Source organism: Ceratotherium simum, chromosome 10 (genome assembly GCF_057802395.1).
Source record: "Ceratotherium simum simum isolate JZ-2026a chromosome 10, ASM5780239v1, whole genome shotgun sequence".
NCBI lineage: Eukaryota > Metazoa > Chordata > Mammalia > Perissodactyla > Rhinocerotidae > Ceratotherium > Ceratotherium simum.
In genome coordinates this window covers 13,089,479-13,115,414 of record NC_141909.1, presented here as the reverse complement: position 1 = coordinate 13,115,414, position 25,936 = coordinate 13,089,479, and the positions used below count along the sequence as shown (strand labels likewise).

Below are 25,936 nucleotides of genomic sequence, written 5' to 3'. Positions count from 1 at the left end.
TCCATGCCAATCCTCCTCTTTTGGCTGAGGAAGACTAACCCTGGGCTAACATCTGTGCCCATCTTCCTCCACTTTTTTTGGGACACCGCCACAGCATGGCCTGAGAAGCGGTGCTTCAGTGCGTGCCCGGAATCCAGACCCGGGCTGCCAGCAGTGGAGTGCACGCACTTAACTGCTATGCCCTGGGGCTGGCCCCCACATATACAGGATTTTACAGCATAAATGGAAGCGTTCAGGTCTGGAGTAGGTTCAGCAAAGGTTATACGAAGTTTGTGTAAATTCTATTTTGCTTTACTGATGAGAAAAATATTAATGAGGGTAGCATCATATCAGAAAATATTTTCCTTATTACCAGTCATCATCTGTTTTAGCACCAATCATGTCTGAATACAACAAGGCTTCAAACTGCATGGGAAGTGAAAAAGGTTGAAAATTTAAAAGTCCAGATTGAGGTTAATATTTAAAATAAGTTTTTAAAAAATGTTTCTCATCTAAAATAAAAGAGAGAAAATGGTGCAAAATACAAAGTATATAAAAAAAAATGCAGGCTAATATGAAACAAAAAACACCCACATCAAACTAGGAGTTTAGATGCAGTAATTTCACTATATTACTTGCTTTTTAAGCATTTACTGTAATTACCTCCACATCTGTTTCACTGTCTGTAAACTGGTATTGCTATAAAGTTATAAAAGACAATAACAGGATAAATTGAAGGTTATATAATGCTCATAGAAAACCACACACTCTAAATAAATAGATTATAATTTATACCATTTAATCATGTTAGAGACTTGGAGGTTAAACTTTCAGTTAAATTTAAATGAACCCTTTCACATAGGGTTTCTGAAATATTACAATGGTAAATATAACTTGTGGAGACATTATATTACAAAAGATAGAGATGCACAAGGACAAAGGAAACCAGAAAGTCTTAATTTTGGTTTAAAACATGCAGTGAAGTTGTATAAGGAAACAGAAGATTTATTTCTGTAAATGGAATAAAATGTTAATTTTTTTTGAAGTTTGTAATGACTGGACAGATATACATACAGACTTGAAAAGGAAACTTGCAAACCACATTTAAGTACCAAAGATGCCGCTAAGAATGTCTTATGGAGGGAGAACTTACCGCTGCCTTAAGAAAGTAATAAAGAAAAGACAGGAAGAAAGAAAAAAAGCAGAAAGTTTACTACTGAGGAAGGTAAGAATCATACTAAATATGACAAATTCATCAAATTAGCATTTATAGAAAACAGAAAATTTATAAAATATTTGATAGAGTTGAAAAAAAAAGGGGTCTTGGGACAGCCTACAGAACAGCGAATAGACTCACCTGTCCAAAGAAGGCCACTCGGAAGTACGTCCCCAGGAGCCTGCGGCCCGAGTGCATGACCTCGGTTACTTTGCTGTAGGCCCGGTGTAGCGTGTCATAGAGATGGGCTAGCCTCTGGAAAGCAGAACAAAACCGATTTCTTCCCACTTGAAACTAGTAGAATCAATTTTAAAATAACAATTAAATGGGATAATGTAGGTGAAAATTCCTTGCACATTGAGTTAAAAAAAAAATCAAGAATGTATTTTGACTGTACAACTGGTAGCGATCACTCCTGAATTGTAATGTTTCCTACCCAAAGGGCCATCTTGCATCTTGAGGACCCATCAGATTTCCACATTGCAGTAAGCAAATTCTGTTTTCAAGTTAGCATGAAACGTCAGAGATGATCAAGTTCTATGTTGACATTTTTAGCCTTTGCTTTTCCTACTCCATTTGATATACTAAGAGAAACTGGAAAACCTCCCCAGCCCAGGAAAGATGGAAGGAACACCGTTTTCCATGCAGGTGGAACAAGAAAGAGTTCTGAAGAAAAAGGCACCTGGTAATTATAAAACTGTGTTCCTGGCAACCTTTCAAAAGTGAAGTGCCAGAATTACCAACCCCTGTTGTTCGAGATTCGGGGTCTGTGTGTGTAATACCTGGAGGCTCTGAGGGTGGTGACGAGTGGACGTGGAGGGTCAGAGACCACTTGCTCATCTCTGACTGTGGTTTGCTTGCTTTCTTTGAATGTAAGAAGGTCTGGGGATATATGCCACTCCACTGTCCTCTCAGGAAAAAACAAACCCGCTCAGATACCTCAAAATCTCTTCTCTTCTCGTAAATGGGGATGATGAGTTTATAGATGTCGGCAATCAGCTCGTAGCGTTCAGCCTTCCAGAGTCCATCTGCACACTGCTCCAGGAGCTCCATGAGCACCTCCTGATCAAAGAAGGCCACCAGCCAGAAAAGAGAGTTATAGGGAACATGACATTATAGCCCTTGCAGAATGCATAACTGGTTAAGTCAGCTAGGAGGAAAATTTCCAAATAAGTAATATTTTTAAACACTAATTCCACACTTGTAACAACGCATCACTATGTTCTTTTTTAAGGAGCCATTTTCCATCATGTTTACAAGCAGAAATGAAGGGTTACATCTCAGCACTATGCAATAGTTAACTGCATGGAAAAAACTGACATTGATAGCTTCAAACAGGCTCTAAATTTTTGTTCTTAGTTCTCTTTCTATAACTATAATTTAGAATTTTTTTTTCCTCTGAGGAACAATGACAATGCGGAAACATGGAGCATTACTAAGCATGACTTCAACCTAAATTAAACATCTCAGAGCAATTTAGTAACCATGGCGAGTGGTAGGCACTATGCCTGCCTCACCAGCATCCTTTCCTCCTTCCCTTGGAAATTTCTACCTATTGAAATTTGGGTAGTGACCCTGCCTCCATTCAAGTCCTTGAACTTTGGAGGAAGATAACACAATTCATGACTCAAGGGATGGGGCCTGTGGTTCAGATTTAAACTAATCACCATAAATCTGTTTCCTGGCCACAGTCATTGCTTCATTATGGGTGGATATGTGACCTAAACAGGAGAATCAGGGTGAATTTTAGGACCCCAGCTTGGAATGCTGGGACAGAAGTGCTCTCACCAGACTGGACATGAGAGAGGCAGCATGTAGCTTGACTGGGGCTGGCATCCATCTCATGGCCATAGAAGGGGCCACTCTGCCTTAGGAACGGACTGGAGAGTTCCCCCTCCCTCCCAAAGCAACTGTATCCTTGATAACTTTGTTAAACATTCAGATTGATTGATGTCAATCTCTCTATGGAATTTCCTAATGGGAGCCAATTTACTTGACCTTTATTGTTTAAGCCCATTTGATGATTCATTAATGATGGTGAGTAAATTTTCATGTGCTTATTTGTCATCCGTATAGCTTTAATGAAGTGTCTATTCAAATCTTTTGCTCATTTTTCTACCGGGTTATTTTCTTATTATCGGGTTTTTAGAGTTCTTTATATATTTTGCATAAAAGTCCTTTACGAGACATGTGGTTTGTAATTTTCTCCCAGTCTGTAGCTTGTCTCCGGATTTGCTTAGTGTCTTTTGAAGAGCAGAAGTTTTTAATTTTGATGAAGTTCAATATATCAAGTATTTATTTTTTGGATTATGCTTTATATATCTAAGAAATTTTTATTCAACCCAAGTTCACAAAGATTTTCTATGTTTTCTTTTAGAAGTTTTATAGTTTTACAGCTTACATTTCAGTCTATAATCCATTGAGATGTTTTCTAATATAGTGTAAAGTGTGGGTCAAAGTTCTTTTTTTTCCATACATTATGTCCAATTGTTTACACCATTTGATGAAAGACTTCCCCATTGAACTGCCTTTGAACCTTTGTCAAAAATCAATTGACCATATACGTGTGTGGGTCTATTTTTGGCTTCTCTATTTCGTTCCTCTGATATATGTGTCTATTCTTGTGCCAAAACCACACTGTCTTGATTACTACTGTAGTTGCATAGAAGGGTTTCTCCACAGTGACACTACTGATATTTTGGGCCAGATAACTCTTTGTTCTGGGGCCTGTCCTGTGTATTACAGAATGTTTAGCAGCACCTTTGGCCTCCACCTACTAGAAGCCTCCTTCCCCCATAACCGTGATAATAAAAAATGTCTCCAGACATTGTCAAATGTCCCCCGGGAGGGGCCAAAATTGTCCCCAGTTGAGAACCACTGCTTTATAGTAATCTTGAAATCAGGTAGCGTGACTCTTTCAACTTTTTCAAAATCGTTTTGGCTAAGTCGGGGTCCTTTGCTTTTCCATACAAATTTTAGAGTCAGTTTGTCGATTTCTACCAAAACCCCAGATGGGAGTTTGATTGGGACTGCTTTGAATCTATAAATCAATTTCGAGAGAATTGACAGCTCAACAATATTGAGTCTTCTACTCCATTTATTTAGGTCTTCACTGATTTCTTTCATCAGTGTTTTGTAGTTTTTAGCATACAGATCTGTACCTAAGTTTTCACGTTTTTTTGATGTTATTATAAATAGTATTTTTTTATTTTGATGGTTCATTTTTTTCAAGGAAAGTGCTTTGTTTGAATACGATTGAAAGTCATCCAGCATATTTGTAGAAATTATACAAAATAATCATTAACAATATAGTGAAACCATGGTATAGGAATCTCTAAATATGAAGAAGGCTGATTGATTTTGAGATTTTTATTTATTTTTATTTTTTCCCCCCAAAGCCCCAGTGGATAGTTGTGTGTCGTAGCTGCACATCCTTCTAGTTGCTGCATGTGGGACTCGGCCTCAGGATGAACGGAGAAGTGGTGCCTCGATGCGCACCCGGGATCCGAACCCGGGCCGCCAGCATCGCAGCGCGCGCACTTAACCACCAAGCCACAGGGCCGGCCCATGATTGATTTTGTATATTGATGTTGTATCCTGTGACCGTGCCAAACTCATTATTAGTTTTAGTAGTTTTTTTTTGTAAATTCTTTGGGATTTTCTCCGTCACAAAAGAAAACTGTATCTTATGTGAATATAGACAGTTTTATTTCTTTTTCTTGCCTTACTGCATTAGCTAGAAGCTCCAGCACAATGTTGAACAGCAGTGGTAGAAGCAGATATTCTTGTCTTATTCCCAGTTTAGGGGGAAAGCATTCAGTCTTTCACTATTAAGTATGATGTTAGCTGTAAGTTTTCTGTAGATAATCTTTTTTAGGTTGAGGAAATTCCTTTCTATTTCTAGTTTTTTATCATAAATGGATCTGAATTTTTTCAAATGGTTTTTCTGCATCTATGGAGACGGTCATATGGTTTTTTTTATTTATTCTGTTAGTATGGCAAGTTATATTGATTGGTTTTCCAAAGTCGAACCAACAGTATATTCCCAGGGTAAAGCCCACTTGGTCATGATGCATTTCTCCTTTATATATTGCCAGATTCAATGTGCTAATATTTTTAAAGGCTTTTATAGTTGCCTTTTAACATGTTTGTATCCTCCACAAAAATGTAAATGAAGGGGGGCCGGCCCCGTGGCTTAGCGGTTAAGTGCGCCCGCTCCGCTACTGTCGGCCCGGGTTTGGATCCCGGGCACGCACCAATGCACCGCTTCTCCGGCCATGCTGAGACCGCATCCCACATACAGCAACTAGAAGGATGTGCAACTATGACATACAACTATCTACTGGGGCTTTGGGGAAAAAAAGGAGGAGGATTGGCAGTGGATGTTAGCTCAGAGCCGGTCTTCCTCAGCAAAAAGAGGAGGATTAGCATGGATGTTAGCTCAGGGCTGATCTTCCTCACACACACACACACAAAATGTAAATGAAGGGTACGACTGGCGTTTTTATTACCGGCATAATGTTTCATTATAGGCCTAATGCCTACGGTTCATAGATCTGAAGAAAATAAAGATTTTTAAAGCAGCTGTGAATCAATTTACCAGAAAATACTAGCTAACGGACTTAAAAAAATCATCTTTAAAGCAAGACATTTAACTCCTACACCATATTTACAACATACAAATCATAAAACTGTCATCTGTGTGACTAAACTCTGTACCATTGCTTATAAAGAGGTATACCAGTTGTCTCATACTTTTATATAGGTCTTGTTAAGTGCAAACATTAAAGCCAGATATATGTAGTAACTACCATAACAGCTATAGACAAAGAAGAAATCAGAAAAGCTTCTAACACCATCTCTTTTTCTTGTGCATTGGTATGAAGATATACAACTCTCTCAGTTTTGTCTCAAATCTTTCCCAGTGGAGTATCTATCCAGGATAAGCAGGGCAAACTTTTATGATTCTTCTCATGCTCTTCTGATTATAAAAAGCTAGATAAAAGAGAAGCATACAAATAAAACTTGCATAATGTCAGTGTCAATATACTTACTTTTCCATATTTGTAAAACTGGGGAGTGTAATAAAGGTCTAACCTAATTTGGTGGTTGTGATGATCAAATAAAATTTTACCCATCAAAATGCTCTGAAAACTGTAAATGTTGTACAGCAATTCATAGGCCAGTTAAATCTCTCTTATTTCAATCATCACTTTCTACTTTGTATTAATTTTTTAAAAATATCTTACTTCTACTGGACTATGTAATATCCCAGAGTGCCACATACATATTTGGTAGTCAAGAATTTCTTGGATGAATGAATCAGTTTGCATTTTTCTTAGTAATATTAACAATATTACTAATAGCTGTCCTTCGCTGTAGGGAAATGAGTTGATTAAGAGTCCTTTTATCAAAGCCTTGCATTTCTTGCATATCTTAGGTCAAAGACACTGCCACTGGGTATTTATTGAGCATCTTCCTTCTCAGTGGTGCCATGGGACTATAATAGAGGTAGAAAAATTCTGAGAAGACCCAATTTCCCATCAGGGATGAGAATATTGTACAACCAAGGCATTCTTCTGATAATGAAATAGTCAAAAGCCATGGAACTTTACCCATTCAAAAACTGTTCCTAGGTTTAACTTACAGACCATTCATTTGGCCCTTTCCTTTCTCACTACTGGGCTTTGTTCAAAGAGAAATGTAAATTTTTTGTAAAAAACTACAATTGGTTCCACTAGCATGGAATGGTCCACATTGTAGATGTAAATACACAGTGATGATGCTCTATTTATTGTGAATGAGATCAAAGAGACCTAAAGATTCTTAATTCTATGCCATAGCAGTTATAGCACAATAATAATCTGGAGTTATTTTCAATGCAATCTCACAGAAAATTGAAAATCCTCCTCAAAGAGTTATAAACTACGTACAGTCACTACCACGTCATTAACTGATTCTTTCATTCATTTTTTCAAACGTTTACCAAGTATTCACTATGTGCAAGGCATTGTGCTTGACACTGGGGTTATAAAATAAATCTATATAAATAAAATTAAGTTTCTGTAATTTATAAAAATGGCTTGATAGATTTTTACCAAATGTGGAGGGCAGGGTTTGGATTGTTTATTAGGCCATATGACATAAGTGAAATTTGCTTTGAGGAAGGGGCCCTCAAAGACACACACGGTCATGCTTCAGAGCAGCTAGGACTGATATACTAGAGACTCAGAACAATCACCAGCTGAAAGAGATGTGATGTATGTGTTAAGATGCTGAGGACAGAACAAAACACAGTGATTTCAAATATGTGTCCAAACTGCAAGTCACAAGTGTAGACACTCTGAATTGAAAGCAGCAGGGGTTGCAACTTATTTAACAGTGGTCAGAGTGCCTCTGGGTGAGTACTGGGGAGGCCAATGATCAAGTGAATAAAGCCCTTCCAGCTCTCATACAGCTCAGAGTCTAGTCTAGTACGATCTCTAGGAGAGATCATAAAAGATGGTGGTAAGTGTGCTGATACAGAAATGTGCAGGGAATCAAGGATGCAGAAAGGAGTGGCCTCCATCCAGAGTTGAGGGAAAGATGGGGCACGGAAGGTTGCAGAAAGTGATGTCTGATTGAGTCTGAAAAATGATCAAGAGGTAGTCAGGTGAAGGTGAAAGGTGGGAGTGGGAATAGGGAGGAGGAGAGGTAGACATTCCATAGAGAGGGCACAGCATGGGCAAGAAACGGGAGTGATGGCAGCATGGTGTGTGAGGAATTTACAAGTAGTTTGAGGGGGTGGAGTACAAAATGAGAATTAGAGAGTGGCAAGAGATGAGACTGGAGATGTGGGAAGGATTAAACATAGACTAAATTAGCACACAAAGTTTTCTATGTCAAAAATAAATTAATAATTAAATGTAGATAATTCTATTAGACATGAAAATGCATCTAGACGTACATCAAGTACCATAACAATGAAGTATTATATAAGGAAGACGTTACTTGATTTTTTTTTTTTTTTGGTGAGGAAGATTAGCCCTGAGCTAACATCCGTGTCCATCTTCCTCTACTTTACATGTGGGACGCCTGCCACAGCATGCCTTGATAAGTGGTGTGTAGGTGTGCACCCAGGATCTGAACCCTTGAACCCCGGGCTGCAGAATCGGAGCGCGTAAACTTAACCACTACGCCACTGGGCTGGGCCCAGATGTTACTTAATTTTAAAATGATGTTCTGTCTATCCACATAAGGTATCGGTGTAGAGCAGCCTTTCAGGTATACTTTAAATGGCTCTAGATTATTCACTTAATAAATATATATCAAATAGAATTTATGGGTAATCACCTGGGCCAAATGCTCCTAATTGGGAGACTAAGATTTGAATACTATTTTTAATTTTGTTTAGTCAAACTAGAAACACATGGAAAGTTTAATAACAATGAAACCTGAATTCAAGTGGCATATCAATACTGTAGACAGCTGAGTTCATTACGGAAAAATCTGTCATATTTGGTACAAAAAGATGGACTTCAACCAGGGAAAGTCCTCAGGATGGCTGAAAAATAGGGATGTTTGATAAAGTGAATAGAGCTTAGTATAATTGTGAAATAAGTATCACAATTTGACGGTAATCAAGGAAATAACACACATCATCAACTATTATATGCTATTGGACATTATTTTTTCTTTTCTTCTGATTCAGGAGGCATTCAGGATCTGTAGTTTATCAGTCTGAATATCACTTATTATTGTAAAGAAATGATAATATATAGTATAAAAAGCAGAGTCCCTACAGATTTTACCCAATAACAAAGTAAAAATGGCTTTAATAAAAAAAAGTAAGTCCTTCTCTCATAAAAGTAAAGTATGGAATAGTGAACATCAAAGCTTAATTTGGTAAGGTAAACTATTTAAGCTAATGTCAACTATATAGCTATCCCTATACATTTATAGCTGGTGCATCAAGTAACAATTCTTTGAATAGAAATAACCAGTAAACATAGATAGTTAAGTTTGAGAGACCATATGTCAACATAAAATTACAGAGTCAGAAAGACTAAGACATCATAGCAAGTAAACATCAGGGCATATATGAATAATATTTTCAGCAGAAATTCCATGTATAATTTACTTTGAATTCTCAGCAATCGCCTGGAAACCAGAACTAATCCAGACAATGGTCACATAGTGATGACCTTGAAAGGCAATCATTCAGAAAGTCGGATGGTTTTACCACCTTGTTTAAAATTTAAACACCAAGATATTTCTTCTAAATTGTCGATACACACAAAGAACTGTAGGTAATTACTGGTTGGGAAAAAACCCTCAATGAACTTTATGCATCTGCAAAGTACACATTTTATATTAGACTAGTCTTAAAAAGATCTCAGTGCACTAAGCTCACAAGCCATTGAGGAAGCTGTTTACAACGTAATTAGCCAGTCCCATTTTTGAGTGTGCCACAGTGACGTGATTGAGGACACTGAGCACCTGTCTGTGGAAACAACAGACTAATGCTGTGTGTGTGTGCATGCGTGTGCATGAAAATGCCTGTATGAGCCTGTTTGCCTGGGTTATTTTAAAATTTTTCATTTAAATGCCATTTGCTCCATCTTAGGATTGATTAATTTAATTTAACCCTTCCTATGAAGCTAGATGTTGTCTCTATTATCTACTATTTGGAAATAACTGTAAACATGTGACCTGGCTTGGGCAATGGTGCACTTCATGGCATAATTCACATTTCCACTATATTATATATATTATTCCACTATATTATTGTTTTTCAAGATACAGTTGAGGACCCCTTGCATCAGAATAATAACCTGGAGTGCTTATTAAAATACAGTTTCCCAGGCACCACCCCCAACCAACTGAACCTGGGATGTGGGGGAAGAATGGGAATCTATATTTGTAACAGAAATCTAAGTAATTTCTAACCACATTCAACTTTGAGGACTACTGTACTAGGTGAAACCTTCTGAGGCAGGCACCATACTTATATACCCCCAAGATAACATATGGCACACAGCTAGTTTACGGAATGAATCAACATGTGTTAACATAGAAATTTCCGGTCACAAAGAACTCAGAACTTCCAATTCAGATTCCAAGGGACTGCGGTTTAGGTATTTCTCCTCAATGGGAAGAAAGCATCAAAGGCAGTATGTGTAATGTGCTAGGGTAGAGACCACGTTTTGCTCACCCTTGTTTATTCAGCACAAAGAAGCTCAGTGAATATCTGCAAAATGAAGCAGGGCAATATGTTGTGGTATGAGATAAGGGTCGAACAGTCAGACAAGTCCCACGGGCCAAGTTCACTCCTCACTGCTGCTATTGTTTTGGAGAATCACTATAATAGTGAGGATACGATACATGACTCTTATGGTTCTAACAGCACTCGCAGTCGAGGGAAAGTGGATGATTAGATGACTCCACAGGGTCACAGGCAATTGCCAAGCTTGAATGAGATGTAAACAGAGGAATCATCGAATGTGTTCTGTTAATACCTCTATCTCTTGGGATGTTCTACAAATGTACACATTTTATGTTTGTTACTGGCAGTTGTTTCTGAAGAGAAACAATTTAGCTAACATAAGCCAGAGATGTGCCTGGTTAACTTCACAATGTTCACTCTACCCAATGGTGATGGTTGTTGCTTTGTGAGACAACAGGTGAGTGTGCTAGATACAGTGGATTCTCCTTATTTGAGGTAGTCACATTCTAAAAAAGTCACCTTGAACACTGAATTAGTGAATACTGAACCACAGCTCCCAGAGGTAATACAGGGTTAGGTTCCTGAGAGCCTCAGGTTACAAAATTTTTGACAACTGATCAGTACATAACTTTGTTTTATGTGTGTTTCAGTTTAAAGACACCTAATTTAGGATCTATTGTTGATTCATTAACATTGAACTCATGGCCAAAAGCACTATAACTCATGCCTGAAGGAAGCTTATCTGACACACGTATTTTCTCCATGAGGCACATCACCACTTTCTTGTGCTCAGGAACACTAGACAGCACTTCAGCACGACACTTAGGGGCCGTTTTAAGCAGCAAAATCACCAAAAAAAGCACAAAAATGTGAAAAACATGGCATTAAATAGATCATGAAAAGGACAGCTGTTTACAGCATGAGAGCGGAAACAAGAAGGCAAAGCATTACCTTGTTCAACCTCAGCTGGGAATGTGTGTGCTCAAATTTTTCGACACTCTGTGCATACCCCCAAATGACCACAAAAGGGCCTCATTGAGTATTGATTTTGGGGGTTACAAAGAAATTTTAGCAAGTGGGTGAATAACGAGGATGGGCTGTACTTTCCATTTTCCCCCTAGAGTCCCTCTTGGCTCTGCCCTCCCTCGCTCTGTGCTTTGGGAAGCCGATGCACCAGGACCACTGGGCTCCCTGTCCTCTGGCTCCTGACTGAGTTAAGTCAATGGAAGGCCCAGCAGGAGAATGGAAGGCAGGAGGAGAGTGAGAGTAGGGTGGCTCCTCGATTGTTGTCTCCTTGCCAGGGTGCCAGGATGGAGCCATCCCCTAAACCCCATGGGTCCTGTCAGGCGCCCCTCTGTTTAGTTTCTTTCTGTCCCCTCCCTTAGCTCACAGGTTGAGGGGTGGCAGCCCAGCTGTTGCTAACTTCAAGGATATTGCAATATTCCTTGTTGGTTTCCCTAAACCCTGTCCACACTTTTCAAAATAGCCCCTTTATTAGACTTTCTTCAATTTCCCTAGTGTCCTACCATGTCCTTCCAGGACCCTGACTGGATGGAATAATGAGGGAGGGATCTCAAAACTACGTGGGCTGTGTGGAGTTTTGACACCATAGAGGACTCAGAATTCTTCAGTCTGCACAGGCTCTAACGTGTGAAACAAAATTGTTACTAGGAATGGGATGTTTCACTTTATCTAATCAAAAGCAGCTGGGAGCGAGTCTTTTTTTAGATCAGAGTCAGGGAAGATGAACAGCTATCAGTAAAAATTCATCTGAGGCCTGCTGGTAGGAGAATTGTGTATTTTTAGGTAGCTCTTCTAAAATCACGTTAAGTGAGCATCTTCGGCATTTAAATATATCTAATAATGCAGATTAAAAGGACAATGACTTTATTAAGCTATGTGTTATACACCTATTCCCGTCAGCTTTTCCCAAAACTCCTCCTCTGGCAGAGATTTTCAACTTTCTCTTTTTCTTGAAACACCCTGATACCCAAAGCAAAAAACTGTATGTGGCAATTTCTGTTTTCCTGGCTTTTAGAACATACATTATTTTTTTCCACTCCTGGCTAGTTTCACTCTCGATGTGCAGGGCTTGCTCACGACTTTATAACCACACTGTGTCACATCCTAATCATTATTCATCATGTACTATGGACCTTGTTAAAGATTTACCAACTTTATGCTTCAAGGACAGGGTGGAAAATCCATATTCTGAAAATAACTGATAAAGTTATTTTATCATCAAACCTGTGGCATGTTTAGCTATTACTCAGAGCGGGTGCCATTCACAAATTTTCCCAATAAAGTCTGCACTTGATTCCATAAGCTAATTCCCTAGGTTGTAGTGATTATTCCAACCTATTACTTAATCAGATGAGCGAACCTGAGCTTCATTTTATTATCCCTGCAGGACACGTTACTGAGAAGTGTTTAGTTTCAAATATTTAATTGTTCTTGGCATCATTGCTTTCCTTATCGAATTCTAAATAAAATGTTGCACTCTGGAGGTCTGACTTGGCACAGAGGACAAGGGTGGTTTCTGCAAGTAGACAATCCATTCAAGCCTCTTCTCAGGGAAAAACCCAGTCAAAATCCACTTTGAAGTGAGGATTCAAAGCCAAGAGCATGTGGGCCTTGTTACCTCAGTGACAGGTTTCACACTCCACAGTAAAAAACAAAAAATCACCATCTGTCCAGGCATTTCAAGGTGGAGAGACAGCTGAACTGTTAATGCCATGTAATAACCAACTTGCCTTTTTTTTTTTTTCAGGATACTTAGAAAACTTTACTGTGGTTAATATTTAAATACGAGACACACTCAACATATTATCCTCTTTTCTCATGTTTAGTTTTTAATTTAGAGGGTCATTTGAGACTAGACAATTTATGATAGTAGTTCTTATATATTTTAGGCTTAAGATCCCTTTATATATCATAAAAATTATTGAGAATTCCTTAAAAGTTACTGAGAACTTTTTTCTCTCTCTCTTTTTTTTTTTGTGAGGAAGATTAGCTCTGAGCTAACGTCTGATGCCAATCCTCCTCTTTTTACAGAGGAAGATTGGCCCTGGGTTAACATCCGTACCCATCTTCCTCTACTTTATATGGGATGCCGCCACAGCATGGCTTGACAAGCCGTGCATTGGTCTGCACCCAGGATCCGAACCCATGAACCTCGGGCCGCTGAAGCAGAGCGTGTGAACTTAACCACTATGCCACCAGGCCGGCTCCCGAGAACTTTTATTTATATGGGTGTTCTCTCTCAACATTTAAAATATTAGATATAGAAACTGAAAAAATGTAAGAAGATTTATTTATTGATTTAATTAAAACAACAAAAACCTATTGAGTGTTAAAGAAAATAACATTTTTTAATGAAAGAATAATATTTTTCAAAAAAAAATTAGGGAGAAGATTGGCATTGTTTTACGTTTTTGCAACTCTCTTTAATGTCTGACTTTGTAGGAGAAACCTGGGTTCTCATATTTGCTTCTGCACTTAATCTGTTGGATATGTTGTTTTGCTTGACGTATACAAAGAAAATCCAGCCTCACACAGACATTCAGTCGGAAGAGTAAGGACCTTGAAGACTTCCTGAAAGGGTCTCGGGGACCTCAGGGATCCCAGGACCACACTTTGAGAACCACTGATTTATGGACTGGTTAATGTCATGGAGGATGTTTGTTCACGGGCCCTACTTATTGGCAAGAACACAGTTAAAAGCCATAATATTAATTGTAGGACTCCACTTCACAAAAATAAGTATAACACAGGCAGACATGTTTATTCCTTTCTCCGTTCATTCTCTCCACATGAAGAAACATATAACTTTATTTTTCCTTAAAAGATAGGCAGGACTAAAAAGCCTTCCCTTGACAGTTTCATTCTGCCCTGAGTTGAGGGGAGCAGACACACATGAAAAACCCTTCTGGCAGATATTCACGGAAGAGGAAATTCAGGGAATGCAAGCAGGAAACTGGCATTTGTTTAAATTCCTAGCTTTATTTCAAAACGCTCTAGTTACAGATAAGTGGCTGCAAGGTGTTCTTGTTTTGGCAAGAAACTTGCAGAAATTGCTACAGTGACCTAACGTCAAACTTTTTGGTCTCTACTGGGGGTGGGACAGGCCGGTCCTATTTACCAACGGTATGCAGAACCTGGGCTACGGCATTCAAGTGGAGGCAGGAATCAGGGTCCTGAACAGGGGCTGCTATGCCCCCGAGCCCAGCCTGGCATCTCATGGCTTTTCGAGACGATGGAGACACTGGGGAGATGTCTAGCGTTGGAGACACTGATTTAAAAGTCAGATTAAAATAGCAATAAAACCCAAGAATTGCAGAAATGAATTGCTGGAAAGAATAAGAAACTTATGGTCAAAATACTGGAACTTTTACCACAGTTTTTGAGCTTTCAGCCTCACTTCACTACTAACTAGCTCCTCAAACTGTCTTTCCAGAGAAAAGGAGGAATTCCAGGAAAGGGAGAATGGCAGAAAGCTTTCGCTGCTCTGTTTCAGTTGTCTAGAGAACTATTTAGTTAGAGCGAAGTGTGTCAACAGCAGCTGCAGAGAGAAAAGCCTCCATCTGATGCACTGGCAGGGCAAACAGCAGGTTCTGAGACACTGAAGTAACTGGAAACCCACGCACGCTCCAGCACTCACCTCACTGAAATGGACATCCTGCATTCCCACGTCTTCCATCATGGAGGCCTCCTCATCTGTGTTGGGGGTGATCACCCTGAAAGCTGTACACCCTTGTCTAAACATGCCTAGGAATCGAGAGAGCAGGGGAGGGAGTCAGTTATCAACCTGAACGTGGACGAACCTTGACGCTTCTTCCTGCCCGGCACATCTTTGTGCTGAATGAAATAACCGATTTTGAAATCGCTTAGGTTTCAGGCCAGCATTCCCATGGGGAGCCTGGGGGCCACTGCATGCTTTTCTTCATTTGCTTCCTCATATTTCATCTTCATCTGCTGCAATGTTTCTTTTTCTCATCTCTTTCTCTTTTTCACTCATCTTTATTAAAAGGTATGCAATCATTAAATAAACTGTACACAAACTGAAATAGGTACTGAATCAAATTAATAGTAAAATAATAACAAATAAACAATAATTTGATTTGGTAAGATGTTCCATGCTCAGATACCAAGAAAAATAAAGAAGCCAAAGTCAATCAAAGAAAAATATATGACTCAAAAATAACTCTGTTTCTTTCAAGTTGTCATGTTATCCGCTATGGCTGGGGGTAACCCAGAACTCCGATTAGAACTTGAAGTCTATAAAATTAAGATGGAACTCAATAGCCACAGCTGCGAGCTGAGAGGCTGCCTTAGATGGTTCCACATCAGCTGCCTGAGGGGTAAGGAGAAGGCTTCTTTCCTCCCTGCAACTGAAGAGCAGGAGCACACAGCATGAATACTTCAGGGGCCTAGGCACTCAGCTCTCCAAGGGGGAATGGTGTAAGGTTGGAGCTGGGATAAATACCTGGGAGAAGGTATCCTTAAGCAATAATAGCCCATTTGGGGCCTTTACTCACCTTGGAGTCACTGGGAAAAGCTTTGTCAATTGGACACTGTTAGCTGGGCAAAAATGATCGAGTGAAGAAGGACTTGAAATGCCTTGTCACTCTAATGTTGAGATTGGTGTTTATCATAAAATCAAACAGAAGTCAAAACTTGAATTGAGACCTTCCATATTTTCGGAAAAAGAGGAACACAAAGTATTTTGAAATCAAGTATTGAAAGAGTAGATCCTCAAGTCGGAGTTTTTTCTGCTGCATATTGGTCAAGGTTTCTAAGCCATTCATGGGTTGCCTAATGCCTCTGCTACTGTCCTAGTTCAGCCTTGCTTTTATTTTGTTACATGGAGACAAAAGATTCCCCTATGAAAAGCATTAATCTGGAAGCTTGAGAATACATTAACGTATAGAAAGCAAAATTATAAAAGCCAACCCTCCACTTTGAGGCTGCAGAGTACATTTAAATACACAACTCAGCTCCAGTGGAACAACTATAACAACTATAATAACTATAACAACTGTTCCAGTAGAACAAAGTGCTTTCGTCTCCTTGCCCACAGGAATAGGACTGCCATCGACAGAGAAGCGAGGAAGAGAAGGGAGGGAAGGAGAGGCAAGTCCATCCACGCAGAGTGGAAAGATACAATCCCCAGACCTCTGAGTCTCATGTGGGTGGGGGGCTGGGCCCACCCTCAAGCTCACCTCCCTGGCGCCTCCTCTGGCAGGTGCTGTGACTGTAGGGGAAGTGGGGTGTTTCCGGCAGGAGGGCTATGTTTGCTTCTAAACACCAGGAAACGTATTACCTGACAAAAAGTCTCAACAGGAAATCGTGCCGGTAGTAAGAGAATATGGAGCCCTTCTTTAATTTCTTTCTCTTTTGGGCTCTGATGTATGACAAGCCTAGACTCTCAAATTCCAGTCCAAAGAGCCAGCTGTACCAGATATACAGAAATTCCCTGGCCTCAGCATCTGTGACTTTATCTCATTTCTCCCTTTGTAAATGTACTCCTCGTTAGCCAGATCTGGCGCTGCTGTGATCCAGTACGCATGCACACACAACCAGCTTTTCTAAGAACCTCAATGTTCTCGATTTGGAAATGGAAATGAGCAACTGGTGTTTAACTAAAAGGAACTTATGAAAGAATTCATGGCCTACTAATTTGGGAACAAACTCATAATGCACAAACGGGCAGCACTCATTCCTGCCCTCTCCTTCCACGGGGAGGCAAGGTTTCCAGACAGCAAGCCTGCCTTCTCATACAATAAAGCCAACCGGGCTGCATTCCAGAAAACGCTGTCTGATGATCTCTTACAACTGTCTTTTGATTGATAAATAGTTCCAGGGGGAACTATCTTAAGGGAAAATAAAATCTTTTCAGCTCGAGATTGGCTGGTCAGGGACAGCCAGATACAAAGCTCATTAACTAGTTTCTGCAAAGGTGGAGCCATAGCAAGAAGTTATATGACTAAATGCCATCTACTTTTGTTTTTGTTTTTTTTTGCTGGGAAAGATTCACCCCGAGCTAACATCTCTTGCCAATCTTCCTCCTTTTTTTTTTTTCCTTTCCTCCCCAAAGCCTCAGTACATAGTGGTATATTCTAGTTGTAAGTCCTTGTAGTTTTTCTACGTGAGCCGTCACCACAGCATGGCTACTGACAGACGGGAGGTGTGGTTCTGTGTCCGGGGAACGGAAGGTGGGCCGTCGAAGCAGAGTGCGCCGAACTTTAACCACTAGGCAATCAAGGCTGGCTGTACTTTTGCTTTTGATATTGGCCTTTCTGCTGTGCCTACCAAGTCAAGCAAATGTCATGCAGCGAATAAAACAATGAATACAGTACACACACACACACACACACACACACAAATTCTCCCATCTCCAAATCTTTATGAGTGGCTCTCTCTTGTCTTTCCTGCTTTGTACAGCTTTATATTCATTTCACAAAACACAGGAATTGTTCCTCACCTTTCCGTGTGAGATATTCTGCCACCAGGGCTGTGACATGGACATAGCACATTGCTGCCTATAATAAAAGACATATGCTTCAGAATCACCATTTATAAAGCACGTCGTAATGCTCACAAACAGAAATCTATTGACTGTATGTACTTAGATCTCAAGGCACCAATTAGTGTTTCTAATAGCTGACATCTTACCTTTTGAAAAAAGTGGAACAATTCACATAAATTGAAATTTTCAAATAAATTGTGAACTGAGACAAATGGTGGTAAATTTGCTAAGGCTTGTTTCTATTTAGAATTATTAAAATTTAAAGATAAAAAAGCATTTGTTCTTAATATATCTAAGATTTCTGCATGATTTCTCTTAAAGTGAAAAGAGGACCATTTGAAGAAAAGGCATGTGCCTTCCTAGATTCAAAGAGAATTGCTCAAATTTCAGGGGCTAACATATTTTTCTTTCAGCTTCAAAAAAAATGAAGTTGTAACTTTTTCCAAACAGAATTCTAAACCAAAATTACAATTTAATGTTAAATGGATAACATTATAAACACCTTAAAATGAAAGAAAAAATAAATTCTTTTACCAAGTTGCCATGATGTTATAAAAAATCAAAGATAGCTGTTGGAAATGAACCCACTGTCAGGTTCTAATGCCTGAACCCCTGGTTCTTGTCACAATGACAGAAAAATTACTACTACTACTAATAATATGTAATTCATTTTTATTACTGCTAACGTATAGTTAGATTAAATTTATGGTCAAACAGAATGGACTCGAGTAATCAATAAGTAAAAAGGTTACATAAATTTTTTAGGTGTAGAACATAATTTTACTAATTTAAGAAATTAGAGAAGTTTAAAAGTAAAAGCACGCTTCTTTGATAATGCTGTTGCTCAGACCTAAATGTCTTAGCACAAACCCTGAACAGAGTTTTCATGGGAACACAGAACCTTTCTTACAGCCTATTGTTTTCCTTAATTTCTCCCATTTTACAGATGATGTCACAGAGGCAAAGAGGGGTTAAAAACTGGCTCAACATCACAGAGTTAGTAAATGTGGATCTGGGATTCACTCTGCCTCCGGAGCCCACACACCCAACCCCCTGCATGCCACCTGTCCCCCTGGCCCACCAAGCTGTCTACTGAAACATGGCAGCTCTGTACACGAGGAAGTGCTCTGATACCTACCACATCCACAGATGGAAGTGGACTACCTCGAAAAGGAAAAAGCAATGCCCTATCATTACTTTAATTACAGGAAAATTTAATTCCATCATAAAATAACTGAATTTTAGAACTAGAGAGGAGTTTTGATGCAGAAATTGAGTGCACTTGAATTAGCAGGCATCTATATGAACATGGACGTTTTCAAACAGGGAACTTTCCAACAATGCTCTTTCATGATAGAAATATCCCCTTACGATGTTGTAAATTATGAAAATGCCTAGATGACTGTGAAGTAACACTGAGCTTAACACTGTTTAAAGTATCACATATTTTTAATTGGGTTCTTTTAATTACTGGGAAATTTTTCTGAAAATTGGCCTCTTTTAGTGAATGGGGCATAATTAATTTTCTCAACAACCCAGATTGAGAGGCTTGCAGAGCTACCTCGGAGAGATCCCCGTTTTTGACGTGGATCCTGGCCATGCTGTCCAGCCATGTCTTCCTGAGCTCGGGAGTGCTGGCATAGGACTTGGCCAGACTGTACTGCAGGTCCACCAGCATCTCTGGGTCGTTCTCGTGTTCCTTCATCTGGGCGGTGGCCATCAGAACCGTGCGTATCCTCTTGGTCAAGTCCTTCACATCCGAGGAGAAGCTGGTGTGCTGAAACGAAGGTGGAAGAAGCACACGTGGCTTTCAGCTGTGTTCTGCCTGTCCATATACATACCAGATGATAACACACAGAGTGAAAAATAAAACAGGACCGGGCTGCCCACCTTGATGAGCCTGTCGCTGTTGGCACAGTTGTTGATGATAGACAAGGACTGCTGGAATCTGGTTCCCCCAATCCCAACAACATCTGCAATCAGCTGGCTGACGGAGATAATGACCTTAAGGACACACAAACGTGAGCAAATCAATTCACCTTCAAATGACTCCCCAGGCTTGGCTCCTGGTCTTTAGTTAGGATGTGCATGAGGACAGGGCAAAGGGGAAGTTTTGAAGAGAGATCACTCCAGCATAGGAAACAATGTCTAAGTCATCTTTTTCACCTTCCAAGAATTATTCCAGAAGGTGATTTTGTTTTCCTTAAGTATTTTGTTTGCTAATCAAAATGCTAATCAGGAGAGTGTAGGGGAATGTGAATCAGATAAGTCCGTATCACTCGGATAGTTACTTACTTACTACTTTCTCTAATAAAAACGGTTGTTGTTGTTAGTGCTGTCGAGTCAATTCTGACTCCTAATGACCCTGCGTACAGCACAGTGGAACCCTACCTGGTCTTCTTGTAGCATCCTCTCACCTTCTGGCGCTGTACCAGACAATGCTCCCCTGCTATTCATAGGATTTTCTTGCCCAATTTTTTCAGAAGTGGGTGGCCAGGTCCTTCTTCTTAGTGTACCTACTCTGGAAGCTCTGCTGAAACCTGTCCACCACAGGTGACCCTGCTGGTATGTGAAATACCAGTGGAATAGCATTCAGCATCACAGCAACACACAGCCGCCAGAGCATGACAACCTACAGAGGGGTGGTGTGGTTCCCTGACCAGGAAAGGAACCCAGGCCATGGCGGTGACAGCACCGCATCTTAACCACTAGACCACTAGGGCTGGCAAAAAGGGAGACCTTATGATTACCTCCTCAGTTTTTGGTTTGAACTTATATGTACTAAATATTCAATAAGTGGACTGTCCTTTGCATTTTTTATTAAAATGTGTACATATTAACTATGCAACGGGGGATCTGTCTTTTTGGGGGTCTATGAATGGCACTGTCTTTTCTCAGTTACTCAAGCTAAAATGCAGATGCCATCCTCATTCCCTCCTTTTTCTTTACCACACTCAGGTACAATCAATCACTTAATATTGTCAACTCAATCTCCTCTTCCTTCTAACCTCACCATGTCTGATCCAGGACACCATCTTCTCTGGCCTAGATCTGACCAAGGTTTCCCTAAGATCTTCCCAGCTAAGGTCTCAACTCCCCCAATCCATTCTCAGCACTGGAATCTAGGAGATCCCTCCAAATATGCAATGATGCCCCTTCAACTTGTTCTCACCTCCACTACAAGGACCTTCTCCAGTTTACCAGGTAGGCCCTTTCCCATGGTGCATCTGTGGCCTGGAACGTGCTCACCCTCCATACTTGCTAACCCCTGTTCATCCTTCACATTCTCTGGAAAGCTTCCCTGGCCCCCAGCCAGATGCCCCTCCTTGGTGCACTCAAGTTCCTCTATTATAGCAGCAGGCACACCACATCACAAGAGCTTCGGGGTTTGTCTGTCCTCCAGTAGACTGTACATTCCATGAGGGCCAGGCTCTAGAAGATTCTGTTTTGTTTACGGTTGAATCCATGAATCTTAGCATGTAGTTTGCAAAAAATGAATATTTGTTTAAAAAAAGGAATAAATACAGAGATGGAGAATCACTCCTATACGTGTTTGCAGAAAAAGAGAGTCTACAAAAATACGTAAGACTTTTCAGTATCTTGCATGGTTCCCAGAACAGAGAACTGGGGACATTTTAACTCTGTAAAGATGGTAGGTGTGTCAATAGATGGAAGACGAAAAGAACCACTTTGGGCTTTTTGTGTTTTACCTAAGATGTTTACTTAAGGCAACCTCACATAGGTTCTAATATATCTTGATTCAATGGAATTTCAGTCAGTCCACTATTGATTCAATATTTAAATGTCAATTTACTAATAGAAATACATCCTGGGGGCCGGCCCAGTGGCATAGTGGTTAAGTTCGCACATTCCACTTCGGTGGCCCAGGGTTCACCGGTTTGGATCCTGGGCGTGGACCTACTCACTGCTAACCAAGCCATGCTGAGGCAGCGTCCCACATAGAAGACCTACAACTCTACAACTACAATGCACAACTATGCACTGGAGTTTTGGGGAGAAAAAAGAAAAAGAGGAAGATTGGCAACAGATGTTAGTGCAGGGCCAATCTTCCTCAAAAAAAAAAAAAAACCAAACAAACAAAAAAAAGAAACACATCCTGGGCCCAAACCTTACAATGTGGAGGATGAAATAAACCAAATCGGTAAATGTGACTTCGAATTTTCCATCTCCTGGCCAGATCTTGTAGTACTTACGCTGAGGTAAATCGGTAAATGTGACACTCAAAGTTTTCCTGCTACAACAGAATTCCACAGAGCACAATTGCAACGGAAAGCTAAAGTACACGCACTTGCAAATGTGTCCGGACAAAGGACTTCTTTCCAGTGTAGTCGAAGTTGTTCCTCATCAGGAAGTACAGCAGCTGGGAGGCCTCGGTTCTGATGGAGCTCAGTTTGGAGTTACAGCACTTGAGAATCTCATAGCACAGAGCAGCACACATGTCAGCTCTCCCTTCATAGAATGTCGAGGGAAACTAGATGGAACCCAAGAAAGCAAATAAACCACATAAAGGTTAGCACTCCCTGCAACTCCAGGTGGAAAGAGGAAAACGTACAACAGTCAATTATGACCTTTCCTGATGAAACAACTTACCTTATAAATTAATGACCTTAAGGCAGTGAAGACATGTTTTAAAGCCATTTCAGACTGATGTTTTTGAAGAAAACACAAGTAGACATCAAAAACTTTTTTCATGAGAGGATTATGTCCATGGTCAGCCAGGAGCTGGTTCTTAAAACACACAAGGACAGCTTGGTTAGTGAGACACAACAGACACCTCTAATAGGTTTCGTACAATTTTCAGGCTCACAGGTTAAATTTCCTAGGTACTAAGACAACTTATAACTTAAACAAACTCTGCCATGAATGCTCTAGGAAAGCAGAGAATCCATAGTACAAATAAGCCTATGAATAAATTTATGCTTTGGAGAGTTGTTTTCTATTAGGTGAGGGACTAATTATAAAACTTCCCAGCACACGGTAATATGGTTTAAAGGACCACTTTTGCTCACTACTGATTGGGCTTCCATTTACTTACTTATTTTTAGTATATACCAGCAACTGACACAGAGGTGATGTTTGTGACATCTTAATTCCAACAAAGAAGTGCCATTACAGGTGTCAGCGAATTAACAGGCTGGGAAAAATACTGAAGTGAGGTATATGAAACAGGTCCTCTAAAAGTGAGGGTTTTTCTCCAGGCTTCTCAGACACTCTGTTAAGCTATGAATAACCAGACAGTTTGGTAAGGTGGAAAACGTGTAGGCTTTGGTCAGGCACCATTTACCACATGCATGGATTTGTGCAGGTAAGCAAGTCTCACCATTCTCATCTGTAAAACGGCGACCCTAAAACTGACCTTGCAGAGCTACTGTGAAGACTTGAGGTCAAGTACAGAAAGCATCTGACACATACTTTGGTCTAGCTCTATAAGTGGTGGCTAGCAGGATTTTAACATATCATGAATTTTTCTTGATAAAACAAAACAAGAGGGCCACAATGAATTACTTCTCATCATTCTTCAAGATTTCCTCACATCAGCAGCAACTTCACACTAATTAAACACCTTGTAAGCCTGGTTGGCTAAAACTCCCATCAACAGCTGAACAGACCAGTAGATAGAGGCATCACCCAGCCAGAGCCCAGCATGCAGCCATCGTGCTCAAACGTGTGCGACACTAAAGAGCTGCATCTTCAAATACAGACAAGCCTGTCTGAACAAAGTGTGTTTGGGAGGAGGCACGTGTGTGCATTTTGCACAAGTAGGCAAAAATGATGGTAATAAAAAAAAATGTCAAGAGGACAGTGTCTCAAACCAGTCTTACGATTTAGCTAAATAAACAGAGATAACATATGTCCAAATAATTCCATTATGTAGCAAATTATGGCTGGAGTAATAGTTTGAAGATTTACCTCATCTTATTGTTGGAGAAAAATTTTTACTCAAGGAATAAGTTTTGTTTTTTTAGGTCTAGTGAGTCACAGATGCATTCACAGCTGGTAGGACACCTGGAATTCACAGTGATTTTTATATCATGAAATACTGAGGTACAGTATTGAATTCCATCATGTGAAAGAGAAGCAATTTAATGAGCATAATATGACTTAATTAACTGAGTATGATAGAATTCTCAACCATGAGCAGCTGTTCACCAACCGAACAAAAAAATTGTTTCCAGTGTTTTGGGAACTGCTTCCATAGTTTGTTGTCTGTGAATACCAGTTTTCCCACAAGCCATGGTTCTTCCTAATTACAGAGGGATTAAGGTTTGGGTGAATCTGGATGTGAGCTTGTATTTTCTCAGCTCTCTTTGCTACCTCTTCCTACCTCTCTTCCTACCAGGTGTCCAGGAGAGATGGCTCATACAAAAATTGCCAAGACCCCCTGTCTTGCCATCTGAATTGGCTCATCTCCAAGTTCTAACCCCTAGAGTTAAACCGTCTTTCTTTCACTCTCTCTGGTCAAAATTTTTGCTTCCTATTTTCAGAAATTAGTTTTTTTGGGTTCTGATCTCAACACTTACTTGCAAGAATGGAGTTCAAACTCACTTATACAAGGTATAAAGAATGCTCATTTACAGGAGTAAAGGACCTGTCATCCTGGAAACACTCCAGTCTACCAGCTGCCCCTCCTTAATTTTCCAGTTAATTATCTTCTCCACCCCCACCCCCGTGTGTCTGTCTTTCTCATTAATTAGAAAGTAATATACACTAAACATAAAAAATATGTGAACATTCAGAAAGGCCCACGGGGACAAAGGAAAGCAAAACAAAAATCACCCTTCACTTTTCCACTCAGAAATAACCACACTAACAATAGAGGGTATCTCATTTCCACCTTTTTATCCCTACAAACTTTTATTGAGGATGAGAAAATTTCATTCAGGAAATTAAATGAGATGTTAGAATAATATGAAAGGCAGGACTTATTTCTAGCAATAAGGTGACGAACAGGTTATAAATAATTCTCAGAAATTGTCTGAAGTGGATTCAGTTTGACTGTTGTAACACAGCCTCCTAAGGGAAATGGGCCTTTCAGAGAATGAACACACAATATCAGTAATTTTTAAAGATCAAGGAACAGAAGAAAACCAAACCTTAAACCTTGGGTGCCAAAATGAGATATCTGGAGCCACACTATTTAAGACAGCTAGGCATATGGTATTTATTTTTATTTACACATCAATTTAAAAATAACTTTAAAAATCTAGTTTAAAGAAGAGCTGTTTCAGTGGCAGATGCTCAACAATCACTAAGACGGCCTACACCTCACGTGTCTTTGCAGAGCAGGCTCATGGTTGTGTAAATCAGGTCACAAACTCCCTGCAAGAGCCCAATTATCCCAGGGCTCCTCACCCTGGGCGTTCACAGTGCCCCTCATCCTCATGTACAGGTTCTCACCGTGCAGCTCCCATCAAGAAAGGCACCACGTGGAACTGCTAAAAACACATTTTCCGATTAAATTTGTGAACACGTTAAAAATATTATCAACTATGTAAAGGCCAGCATTGGTTTGGGATTGTGTTAATAGATATTATAAAATAGCCAGGGGCCGGCCCTGTGGCTGAGTGGTTAAAGTTCCACGTGCTCTACTTCAGCAGCCTGGGTTCGCATCCCAGGTGCGGACCTACTCCACTCGTCAGCCACAATGTGGAGGCATCCCACATGCAAAACAGAGGAAGACTGGCAGAGATGTTAGCTCAAGGACAATCTTCCTTAAGCAAAAAAAGAGGAAGACTGGCAACGGATGTTAGCTCAGGGACAATCTTCCTCACCAAAAAAATAAATAAAATAAAATAGCCAGAGAACTGTATTTTTCTGCATGTAACTACCTTGGTTTATTAAACACACTTTTATGTATTAAATGAGATAACACATGTGAAAGCACCCAGCAAAGTACCAGCCTCCAATAAGTGCTTGGTAATTTTCTCCTTTTTCCTGTATGAGAGATCGTTCAACTACCTCGATATTCACTCAGCTTAGCTCCCCT

The 25,936-nt window shown here is 40.0% G+C and overlaps 1 protein-coding gene across 7 annotated transcripts in view; it reads right to left on the bottom strand.

Moving 5' to 3' along the window:
- DOCK9 (dedicator of cytokinesis 9) overlaps positions 1-25,936 on the bottom strand; it is a 283,377-nt gene that overhangs the window by 16,467 nt on the left and 240,974 nt on the right. For 6 of the 7 annotated variants that reach the window (XM_004423131.3, XM_087435895.1, XM_087435897.1 and 3 more), the window contains exons 40-47: positions 22,540-22,677; positions 22,238-22,420; positions 19,819-19,932; positions 19,490-19,705; positions 17,884-17,941; positions 15,061-15,167; positions 2,135-2,257; positions 1,337-1,450 (exon numbers count right to left, since the gene is read on the bottom strand). In XM_004423131.3, the coding sequence (XP_004423188.1) occupies positions 1,337-1,450; positions 2,135-2,257; positions 15,061-15,167; positions 17,884-17,941; positions 19,490-19,705; positions 19,819-19,932; positions 22,238-22,420; positions 22,540-22,677 (1,053 nt within the window). Of the gene's footprint in view, positions 1-1,336; positions 1,451-2,134; positions 2,258-15,060; positions 15,168-16,621; positions 16,700-17,883; positions 17,942-19,489; positions 19,706-19,818; positions 19,933-22,237; positions 22,421-22,539; positions 22,678-25,936 lie in introns of all 7 variants that reach the window. The other variant, XM_014781851.2, reaches the window with a different exon arrangement.